Source organism: Triticum urartu, chromosome 1A (genome assembly GCF_056163025.1).
Source record: "Triticum urartu cultivar PI428250 chromosome 1A, HENAU_Tu73, whole genome shotgun sequence".
NCBI classification, from domain to species: domain Eukaryota; kingdom Viridiplantae; phylum Streptophyta; class Magnoliopsida; order Poales; family Poaceae; genus Triticum; species Triticum urartu.
The window spans coordinates 592,323,555-592,335,767 of record NC_141873.1 but is presented as its reverse complement, the minus strand read 5'-3'; the positions used below and the strand labels follow the sequence as shown (position 1 = coordinate 592,335,767).

Here is a 12,213-nt window from a genome sequence, read left to right as displayed (position 1 = left end):
GTGCTCAAGAACAAGCGCGAGGAGGAGGATTTGGAGGTGTTTCTTTCAAGTTTCAAGAAGGACCGTCAAGGCAACATCACTCCGGTTGGAAACGTCAATTTCTCTCCTCTCATTGACGAACAAGATGTAATCACTGTGAGTAAAGTTTTTTCTCCAGAGCAAGTGGCTGTGATTGAAAGTCTTGTTAGTAAGGGTAATGTGATGGCATACAATTCTTTTATGGCTAGTGCTAATGCTCAGAAAAATATGCCTCCATCATCTAGTGGTACTGTTGGTATATCTGAAAACCCTAGTCCGATTTTACCTATTTCATCGGCACCACCTATGCAACAACAATATAATATGCCGTTGAATTTTTACCCTACTCAAACCAACCAGCTTGTGGCTCCACCTACATACTCTAATCCTATTATGAGTGTGCCCAATTCGGCGTCAACGCCGAATCACTTTGTCACACCACCCATAGGCGCAAGCATGTTTGGTCTTTCGCCGAATTATGGTTCGGCATCCATCCCACAAGTTGCACCAATACCTAGTACTCAGGTTGCTCCTATGTCATTGCCACAAACATCCGCATCTACCTCGAATCCAATTTTAGCTAAATTAAGGGAGGATTTGCATAAGATGTTTCTAGAAACTTTCGGAAACGAGCCGAAAGTAAAGAATCGTGTGTACCAAAAGCCTTATCCTGAACACTTCGATGCAATTTATTACCCTCAAGGTTATAAGGTTCCTGATTTTGTTAAATTTAGTGGTGAGGGTACGAAAACAACTTGGGAACATGTGAGTCAGCATCTAGCACAATTGGGTGAAGCAGGTTCCATGGAAGAATTGAAAGTGCGTTTATTTCCATTATCTTTAACTGGTACCGCATTTTCATGGTTTGCTGCTTTACCACATGGCTCAGTTCTCTTATGGTCGCAATTAGAGCAAAAATTTCATGATCACTTTTATAGCGGCGATAATGAGCTAAAGTTGTCACATCTTACATCGGTTAGGCAGAAACATGATGAATCGGTCACCGATTATGTCAAGAGATTTAGAGATATAAAAAACCGATGTTATAGCTTAGTGATAACTGAGAGAGACTTGGCAGATCTTGTTCTTAATGGTTTGAAAACTCACATTAAAGAGAGGCTAGAAAGTTATGAGTTTTTGAGCATTAACCAAGTCTTGCAAAAAGCTTTGGCCCAAGAGAGTCGAAGTAAAGAGGTCCATAGGTCTACAACGGATCGTCCTAGAATGCATATGGTTGAACACAATGATGATAATTCGGACGATGAGGTTGATGTCTATACTACTGAATTTGTTTGGTCCTCAAAGGCCAAACCCTATATGTGCAATGCTCTTAAGCCGATTCACAAGAATCGTGATGAGGAGATGAGGTTTACTTTTGATATATCAAAGTGTGATAAAATATTTGATGCACTCTTGCAAGATAAGATGATTAGAATATCACACACCATACCGCCGTTTGAGGAGCTGAAACGGCGTGCTTATTGCAAGTACCATAATTCATTTTCTCATGCTACTAACGATTGCAATGTTTTCCGACGACAGATACAATCGTCCATTAATGACGGACGATTGAATTTTGCTGAGATGCAAGTTGATAAACAGCCCTTCCCGATAAACACCATAGACTTGGAGGGAAAGAAAATGTTGATTCGGCCTAGCATAGCCGAATCTGCTAATAAAGATAATGTTGTTATTGGTGAACCCAGGAATAGCAAGGAGGGCGACAAGGTCTTGGGAAGAAAGATTGTGCTTGAGAAGCAACCCAATGGCAAGGAAGTGTTGAAGATCACTATAAAAATGCCACACTCGGGGGGCAACCACTAGTACAAGAGGATGCTCATGTTAAATTGATCGAGCCCAAGAATTCAGAAGTTGGCAAGTGGAAAAAGAATGAAACTAAGAACAAGAGAATCAAGCCAACTTTTGATATGTTGCTATCCAAATATGCAAGTCAAGCGGCCGGTTCTAGCTCTAATCGGCCATCACATTCAAAGCGTTCAAGATTGCCTCCGAAGCAAGAGTTTCGACGATATGCAAGGCCATATGGGTCATGGGCACCGACACCATGGATGTCACAACCCTTCTATGCGCCATATTACATGAGAGGCTTCGGTGGAGGATGGGGGCAGCCCCCAATGGCTCCTTATGCTTTCCATATGGGGTGGGCAGCACCTAGAAGGCCTGCTCGCGAGAGGCTTTATTATCCCACACAAGGCCGTTTGAGCTATGGTGCAAATCGGCCAACAAAAATTTCTCCAAGTAAGGCCAATAAAAAAGTGTGGCGTGTTAAGTCATCTAATGCGAAAATTTCAGAATGCGACAAGCAAAAGGAGATCAAAAAGCCAGTTGTTGGTAATCTGGCTACTTCTAATGGTGATATTGTTATTGTTCAGCAGGGTTCCATGGTTAGTGATCATGAGGCGAGCACAAGCAAGGCCAAACCAAGGGATCCCGAATATACTCAACCTAAGTGGTGTCCTCCCGGTTTAACCAAGACCACGAAAAGGAGATTACAACGCATGAGGAACCACGAGAAGGTAGAGCACAAAGAGGAGAGGCAAAGGGACGAATTGTTAAGTGAAATTCGGTCCATGGCACTCACAAAACAAGTGTGGAGGCCTAAACAAAAACAAAACACAGATGCTTCTACATTAGCTGCAGCAACACCTTCACCACCAAAAGAGGATGATGCGACTCCTATTACATCGTCCACACCACCTGAAAAATCCCCTTCGATTGAGGAAACTTTAAGGCCCTTATACACATTGGGGGATGAAGATGAGATGGTGGATTATGACTCTACACCGGTTCGGGAAGGTATGGATATTAATATGGTGTATTACTTACCTGTCGAGTTTCGTGCTATAGGTGAAGAAGGGGAGGTGGCTCAACTGGATTTTGGTCCAAAGAACGCTATCTTCGAGAAGCCAAAAGAACCGGTGAAACACTTGAAGCCATTGTACCTCAAAGGTCATATTAACGGATCGCCGGTTGCTAGGATGCTTGTTGATGGTGGTGCTGTGGTAAATCTTATGCCCTACTCGGTCTTCAAGAAGTTGGGGTTAGATGATGATGCATTGATGAAGACCAATATGGTACTTAATGGATTTGAGGGTAAAGAAAAGACAGAGGCCAAAGGTGTGATGTGCATGGAACTCACCGTGGGAAGCAAGACTTTGGCCACCACATTCTTCATCGCCGAGGTGCAAGGTAACTATAATGTTATATTAGGCCGCGATTGGCTTCATGCTAACCAATGTGTGCCATCTACCATGCATCAATTCTTAATACAATGGGTCGATGATGAGGTAGAAGTCATTCACGCGGATAATTCGGCTTGTGTTGCTTTGGCCGATGCATCGGTGGATTGGAATCATCCGGATGTTACTTGCTTAACAGGGCGTGACCTCTCGGAGTTTGATTTCCTTAGTGCTATGAGGAACGGGTTCATTCCCATCTCTTTAAAGCCGATTGGTGGTAATCGGTTCCAGGGTATAATGTAAACAAGAAGTTAAACATGGCCGATATAGAAATTATCGCCCTAAGCACATAGAATGGCCGATGGAGTGTTGACATCGTCCTTAGGAAAAGCATCATGCAAGTTATTTTTCGGCACACAAGTTTGCCGAAAACAGGGGGGCATGTGTTGACACCAGATTTTGGCACGGCCAAGAACTTAATTAAGATGGCCTCAAATAGAGAAGTGCTCAAAGTGAGAAAGTTCCATATCGTCAAAAGGGAAAACTTTGATATTTGGTCCATAGTCATCCAGTCTCATCTCTAAGGCCGAAGTTGTGTTCGAAGTACCCAGATTTTGTATTCAGAACACTATTAGGCTGATTACGCCTCCAAGACGACCTCAAATGAAAAAATGATCTACACGGGTTGTCTTCGTCTCGTCGAAACGATCGATTTTGATATAAAAATCGTTCAAATCCGAGTTCGTATGCAAAAGTTAGAGCAATCGGAGTGCAGCCCTGTCACGAGGCGAGATGTGCCGCGCCCCACCAGACACATGTCTGATGGGTAGCGCGAGGAGATAGCCTGTGTTGCGAAACCGATTTGACCCTCAAGATGATCTCTGATCAAAAACCCTTCAACATGAAAGTTGTTCGTCTCGTCGAAACAGTCAAGATTGCTTTTGGGCTTGTTTTCATCCGAGATCGTTTACCACCGCAAAAAGGACCCGCAAGGTGCAGCCAGTTTAAACCGAACAGTTTTGGGAAGTTCGGATAAAACCAGTCCGAATTTGACTAGGGTTTTGGACGTGAATTGATGTAATTTTCTTGTAAGGAAAGCCTAGATAAATCCTTTGCTTGTACGGGAAGTCCAGCCGCCTCTTATATATGTTGGGGGTGACGGCCGATTGAAACAACACACAATCGCAAAACACATCTACTTTTTACCCTAGTTTTACATCCCTCCCTTGTTCTTTCTCTCTCGTTCTTCGTTCGTTCTTCGTGTTGAAGGGCAGCGATCCTCGAGGCTCTTGGGGCGGGCGAACCGACCTAGGGCAGCCCATAGCTGCCGCACGTCCAGACGGGGTCCCTCCCGGGCGCGTGGGGTTTCGGGTCCGGAAAAGCACCCGCCGGATTGCTTGCGTACCGCGCTTCCGGACGGGTCTCCTTTTACGTGAGCTGCGGTGCATCACCCTCGGCGTTGGAGGTACACGGTGACGTGTTCGTGTGCGAACATGAGGTGAGTTTAATGCTTGGTTGCATAGTCTTCACTCGAATGACATTGTTCTTTTTGAGAGAAAACATGACTTGGATGATTGGATCTTCGAACATTAGAGCATCTCCAACAGTCACCCAACACGCGGCACGCTAAAAATCAGTTTGCAGCGCGTCGATCATCTGGTTTGGCGCGGCGGGGAGCGCTGGCCCCAGCAGCCGCGGTAAAATGCAGCGCGCGTGAGCAGCCGGCGCATGTCATATGTTGCATTTTGGGCACAAAATGAATTTCAAACATTAAAAACAAAGACATGGCATAATTTAAATCACACAAACAAGTTGATGACATAAAAGTTCATGCCCACAATATCATCCAACCAAGTTCAAAATTCAAACCAAGTTCATGACACAAAAGTTCACACCGACGAAAGGCACATCAACAATCAAGCCTCGTCCTCGTCTTCATCCTCATCTTCCTCCGATTCATCTGACTCCTCCGAAGATGAATCTTTCTCCTCTTCATTATCGCGCGCTGCATCATCATGTGAAGCTCGGAAAGTGTTGGGAAGATCTTCAACGGCATCTTCATGCGAAGGTGTGTGAGGCACACCGGAAGACATTCCGCCCATGGTGCCCGGAGGTGCACCCATGCCTCCCATGAGAGACGCAAAACTCATGTCTCCCATGCCGCCCAGAGGTGCTCTGAAGCCACCCATGCCTCCCATGGTCTCCATGGTAGCTCCAAAGCCACCCATGACACCCATGCCGCCCATGGTAGCTCTGAAGCCACCGATGCCTCTCATCCCGCCAAGGCCACCGCCACCCATGCCGCGAATCATGGCTCTTTTTTGGATCAAAACTTCTTCACGGGCAAAATTGACATACTCTTTTTGCGCCTCATTGAGGATAGATGTGTCCATGAAGAACAAGTACTTCTCCCAATCCAACAACCTAGATCGCTCCTCCATGCCCACCTTCCTCTCCTTCAATGCCACCCTCCTCTCCTCGGCCGCCAACCTCCTCTCCTCGGTCTCGGCATCTTGCTTCCTTGCCATCTTCCTCACCTCATTCGCTTCTTTTCTTGCCTTCACAATAGCTTCCATAGCATTCTTGAGCTCATCATGTCCTTTCCTCTTTTTTTTGCGTCTTTCTTGCACCCATCCAGGCGGTTTGGCTTCAAGTATGAAACCGAGTTTGGTGTGGGGCTTCTCTTGCCATCATCACTTGATGCCTTCTCCTCCTCCTCATCATCATCCAAATCAATTGTTCGCTTGCGTTTGTTGCTCAAATCCAAATCATCCATATCATCACACTTCTTCCATTTCTCATCATCCTTCAATGCTTCATAGCAATGAGGCAAGGTAAATGGTCTTCCTTTCTTGATCTTCGCCTTCTTGCTCTTCTTCTCCTCTCCTTTGTACAAGTTTCGTGCAATATTCAACTACATAAAAACAAAAAAAGTTAGCACTACAAACACCAACAACAAGCATGATGAACATGGATGAAATGGCACTTACCCTATATTCATCATTAGTGCCACTTGGGTTCAGCTTGTCAACCGCCTTTTGTGCGGCCGCCCACTTTTGACAATCTTTGTTGATTGTCGACCACAAGGAGCGAAGAGATCGAGCGGAGCGGTCAATTCCACTCTTGTTGTGTAGATCAAAATGCTCCTTCATCCGGTTCCAATAAGCATCTCTACTTTGATCACCTCCAACTGATGGATCCCTCGACACTTGCAACTAAGTATTGCATAGCAACACGTCTTCTTTGTTGGTGTAGTTGCCTCCTCTTCCTTTCGGTGCATCGACAATGCCCTCACCATCCTCGTCCACCTCGAACTCATGGTCATCGAAATGCATGTCATTTGTTTGAGACCAATGCGAATTGTTGGAGCCAACACCCATAATCAGACATATATGCCTCATCGTTGACACTACAAAGTATATAGAACAAAGCAAATAAGCTATCAATATGTATGGATTCAAAAAATAACAACAACAACAACAAAAAAGTTGGCGAAATTTTATACCTTTGGGGCATTTCCTCGAACACCTTGTGCGCGTCGGCTGCCGGCTCAACAAGTGAGCTCGCCGGCGCTTCGGTAGCCGCCGCGCCCGTCGCACGCCCTGCAAGCTTCTTCCTCGACGGCTTCGAGGATCCGGAGCCGTCCGCCGCCTTGTTCTTCTTCGCGGCTACCTTGCCATTCTTCGGCCGCGCCACATTTGGGAGCTTCTAGAGGGGGCACGTGGCTTCACGGTGAGCGCCGCTGCGATGCCACCCACCGCCGAGGTCATCCGTGGTGGCATGAAGAGGCCGCACGCGATGTCGGTTCTTGGAGGAGCTCCGGCGGAGGCGAAGCCAAAGCTTCCCGCGCTAGGGTTTGCGGCGGCGGCGGCGGCGGTGGGGTCGCGGGTGTAGGAAGGGGTGAGCGGGGTGCCGGTGGGGGCGTCCATCGGGTCAGCTCGCCGACGGCGACGCGGGCGGGGCGAAGGTGGCGCAGCGGAGAGAGTCCGGCGCGAGCGCTCGAGTGTAGCGCGCGCGGAAGCGGGTGCACCAAATACACGGCGTGCGGCGGCGATTCGGACCGCGCGCCCAACTCTATATGCCGCGCGCGCTTATTGCGCACGTGCTCCTGCTTGACATGTTCATGTTTTCGTCGGCGAACGTGCTCCTGCTCGACATGTTCGTCGTTGATGCGCTCCTGTATGGAGTCCTGCTCGTGCGTGAGCCGCTCTTGATCACCTGTCGGATCAGCCCATTGAAAGAATCTCCTCGACTTTCAACCATGGCCCTAGCACCCGAGCAGTAGGAATACAGGCGGCTTAGCCGGGACGCTCGACATCAGAGGACAATCCGTACGTCCTTGTGTGCGTGTGTGTGTTCCACTAATGCCCTAAGGCCGAGGATGTGATTGCCTTCGTCTCCGTCCGTCCAGCCGTCGAGCAACAACGACAAAGAGGACATGCTTCATCGTAGCATGACGAACCGGACATTTGCGGCAGATGATGAACACCTCCGTGCACTGCAGATGATGCACGCCTCCATGCAGCCCAGTATGTGTGCATGCATGCGTTGCATATGTACGTGATGGAGCTTTGGTATTGACTTGTCACATTTTGATAGGATTAAGGGGTAGGCTGGGGCCCCACCCCAGGTATGCGGCCCGTGCGTTTAGCATTTTCGGTACGTGATGTGTCTGGTGCATGCGTTGTGCGCGACTGTGCGTGCGTGTTGTGTACCTAACCTGGGTGCATGCGTTGTGTTACACTGTGTGTGTTGTACGTGGATGCATGCATTGCTGTTTATACGTACCCAAAAAAAAATTATATAGAAGAGATTATAAGAGAAAAGATCTTTGTTTATTCATTCAAGTGGTTAACCTCCGTGGTCTCAAGTCTGATATCTCTGGTTTGAATCCAATCCCCGGCGTGCAGAGTTTTTGATTTTTTTTAATTTGTTTATTATTTTGCCGCCAGCTGACAAGTAGGACCTAGATGATAGAGAGGACGTGGTGGTGACCATGCATCACTAGTTGACAGTTTGATTGGTCAACTAGACAAAATACAGAGGTCTACGATGATGCAGTGACCGTATAATCATCACAACTCATATTTAATGATCATACTCAGCGTACTTTAAAGTACAGTGACTGTAGTGTGCTTTGACCTCAACTTCAATGACTGCCGGTGTAGAGTATTTATCTCTTGTAGCCACTGCTTGTTACTGTAGCTCCGAAGTTGGCCCGCGGTTATGGCACCGCTATTGTGATTGCTGATGCCTGATGGACATCGGTGAGTGGAACTCAAAGTTAAAAAGTGCTTCGAGGCGAGGGGTCAATGGAGTGAAGCCACGTAGGCTTGGATCGGGCGTGGACGAAAGAATCATAGAATTGATGCAAGCCTACACTGACATACAAAGTCGAGGTTCAAGAAAACACGAACTCTAATCAATCACATGTTTGAATGAAGATGAATCGTAACATTGTCAGGCCTCAACAAAATGTAGTCGTCAGTCTGCCTCCTCATATCACGCACACAAGCTCATCACGCGCCAATCCCATCATCTCGAAATAGGCGAGTGCTAGATGGGGTCAGCCCAATAGGAACGGGTTTCTGCGCGTTTTATGTGCCGGTTTTCTTCGGTTTCTCTTATGCTTTTCGGTTTTTTGTGTTTCTTTTATGGGGTTTCCCTGGTATTATTCGGGTTTCTACATTTTTTTCATGTCTGCTTTTTTCAATAGAAATTGTCAATTTTTCATATGCTTGTGGAAAATATTTTTGATACACGTTGAACTTTTTCTAAATACACGTAGTGCGTTTTTTTATTGCATATTAAACATTTTCTAAATACATGTTAAACATTTAATTTAATGACATGATTTACTTTACACTGTATAAACATTTTTCAAAAATATAATGGACTTACTTTTGAAACACGTGAATATTTTTTAAAATGTCACATACGTTTGTTTCAATGGTATGAAATATTTTTTAAACACTGCACAAACATTTTTCAAAAGTTACGCTAACAAATATTTATACTACGTTAACAGTCTTCAAATTCACGGTGCACATTTTTTATTATTTAGTAAATTAAGTATTTGAAATATATGTTTTTATAAAAAAGGTAAAAGCAAAAATAAAGAGCTAAAAATGCGAGAAAGAGTTTGAAGAAAAATAACGAAAACAAACGTGTGTGCTTGGGGTCAGACACAGTAAGGTCGCGCCGCACGCCAGACACGCCGCACGCTGGGCCTGGCCAATTCACCTGATGATGAAGGCGATGCCATGCTCCAGATTGCTAGAAGCGATATATAGAACGTCCCGCCATCACGGGCCATGTTGAGGAGATCTGCTGCTGGTCCATGCGGTATATGGCCTGCTGGCCTGTTACGGGGCTCAGGCGGCGAAATTAAAATTGGAATTTGGCCTACGGGATGCAAACGTTCTAGGATATCTTAAGTATAAAAAAAACCTCAAACAAAAAGTATATAAAAAAAAGAAACTAGTTGAGGAGTACTTCTTTGAGAGCCCTCCCCAAGGGTCACTTGAGGTGGGGGAGCATGCCACTTGACGCGCTTTCAGCCATCTTCTTCTTCTTCATGATAAACAACCAAACTCTTCTTCCTCGGAGCTTCATGAGCTTCCCGATTCTTCCACTTCCCCTCATCCTTAAGCTCTTTGTAGCAATGATGAAAAATGAAGATTTTTCTCGGCGGTGGCGGCGTCGGGAAAGGTGGGAGCCCACGCGGCGGCCATGGTGAGGTGCGTTAGGCCAGCGGCGGCGGGGTCGGGAGAGTCGGACATGGGGTCGGGTGGTGGCCAGGGGGAGGCAGGAAGTTCCCCTTTGCCAATTGGGTGTTCACGCGGTTGCTGGTCGTTTACATCATGCGCGGTCAAGTGATGTATATTTGCATCACTTTTTTTAACATCAGTACAGAACAGACACAAGCGCCCATATACACGCGCATACACTCACCCCTATGAACGCACACATGCACACCCTACCTCTATGAGCACCTCCGAAACACTGAGCCGGCATGTCATCTTGAGATTTTGAGATTTACGAAGTCACTATAGGCGCCTCGTCATCGACGGAAACGTCTCCTCCCACTGAATGCGCATCGTCGAAAATCCTGAAATAAATCCAGGAATAAATGCGAGCACCGGGATTTGAACCCTGGTGGGTTGAGAATACCAGCAGTCCCTCTAGCCATCTAACCACTGGTTGGTTTGGTGGTGCCTTTTACAACAGATGTAGAATCATAGTTTGTTTTTCATCTGCATCATTTGTTGAAGGGACGTCTAAGTGATGTATATTTCTGTACATTTTTTTTAAGAAACACACCCATGGACCTGCCAAGAATGGATGTGTTGGAATACTTAAAATTTCATGTGAGGATATAAGAAACACATCCATGGGCCTCTGGCCTGGCAAAAATGATTACTGGCAAATGACACACGTGTGAAAGAGAGCCCCAAACCGAGCGACGCAGCAAAGAGAGAGGAAGACAAGACACCCTTTGGGAGGATAGGTTTTGAAATGAGACCGTTAGGCGCTCCTTCTGGCGACAGCGCGGGCGCCTCGCCCCGGTCGCCCAGGACTCCGACGAGCGGGGGCTGGGAGGTGGTCAGGCGCGGCGCTGGCTCCCCTCCGGCCCGGATGCGGCCGTCGCCGGAGGCGGGCCCGGCGGTGGCGGTTGTTGGGGGCAGGTTTTGGGCGCTGGCTGAAGCAGAGTTGGACGACGAGGACGATGTGGATCTGGCGGAGGAGGCCGACCGGCTGGCGCCTGCGGAGTCGGTGTTGGGGAACGTAGTAATTTCAAAAAATTTCCTACGTACACGCAAGATCATGGTGATGCATAGCAACGAGAGGGGAGAGTGTTGTCTACGTACCCACGCAGACCGACTGCGGAAGCGTTGACGCAACATAGAGGAAGTAGTCGTACATCTTCCCGATCCGACCGATCCAAGCACCGTTACTCCGGCACCTCCGAGTTCTTAGCACACGTACAGCTCGATGACGATCCCCGGGCTCCGATCCAGCAAAGCGTTGGGGAAGAGTTCCGTCAGCACGACGGCGTGGTGACGATCTTGATGTTCTACCGTTGCAGGGCTTCGCCTAAGCACCGCTACAATATGATCGAGGTGGAATATGGTGGCAGGGGGCACCGCACACGGCTAAGGAACGATCTCAAGGATCAACTTGTGTGTCTAGAGGTGCCCCTGCCTCCGTATATAAAGGAGCCAAGGGGGAGGGTGCGGCCGGCCAGGAGGAGGGCGCAGGAGGAGTCCTACTCCTACCGGGAGTAGGACTCCCCCCCAATCCTAGTTGGAATAGGATTCCCCGAGGGGGAAAAGAGAGAGAGAGGGGGCCGGCCACCTCTCCTTGTCCTAATAGGACTAGGGGAGGGGGGAGGCGCGCAGCCCACCTTGGGCTGCCCCTTTCACCTTTCCACTAAAGCCCACTAAGGCCCATATAGCTCCCGGGGGGTTCCGGTAATTAACCTCCCGGTACTCCGGTAAAAATCCCAATTTCACCCGGAACACTTCCGATATCCAAACATAGGCTTTCAATATATCAATCTTTATGTCTCGACCATTTCGAGACTCCTCGTCATGTCCGTGATCACATCCGGGACTCCGAACTAACTTCCGTACATCAAAATGCATAAACTCATAATAACTGTCATCGTAACGTTAAGCGTGCGGACCCTGCGGTTCGAGAATAATGCAGACATGACTGAGACACATCTCCGGTCAATAACCAATAGCGGGACCTGGATGCCCATATTGGCTCCTACATATTCTACGAAGATCTTTATCTGTCAGACCGCATAACAACATACGTTGTTCCCTTTGTCATCGGTATGTTACTTGCCCGAGATTCGATCGTCGGTATCCAATACCTAGTTCAATCTTGTTACCGGCAAGTCTATTTACTCGTTCCATAATACATCATCCCGCAACTAACTCATTAGTTGCAATGCTTGCAAGGCTTATGTGATGTGCATTACCGA

The 12,213-nt window shown here is 47.5% G+C and overlaps 2 protein-coding genes across 2 annotated transcripts; one reads left to right on the top strand and one right to left on the bottom strand.

The window, feature by feature from the left end:
• The first annotated feature begins 2,244 nt into the window (after nt 1-2,244).
• LOC147993246 (uncharacterized) lies at nt 2,245-3,521 on the top strand. Its single transcript, XM_087542569.1, has 2 exons — nt 2,245-2,277; nt 2,415-3,521. The coding sequence occupies exons 1-2, from the start codon at nt 2,245-2,247 to the stop codon at nt 3,519-3,521; spliced, it is 1,140 nt and encodes a 379-aa protein (XP_087398695.1).
• A 1,613-nt stretch (nt 3,522-5,134) lies between these two features.
• LOC147993245 (uncharacterized) lies at nt 5,135-5,794 on the bottom strand. Its single transcript, XM_087539264.1, has one exon. The coding sequence runs from the start codon at nt 5,792-5,794 to the stop codon at nt 5,135-5,137; it is 660 nt and encodes a 219-aa protein (XP_087395390.1).
• Nucleotides 5,795-12,213: the final 6,419 nt, after the last annotated feature.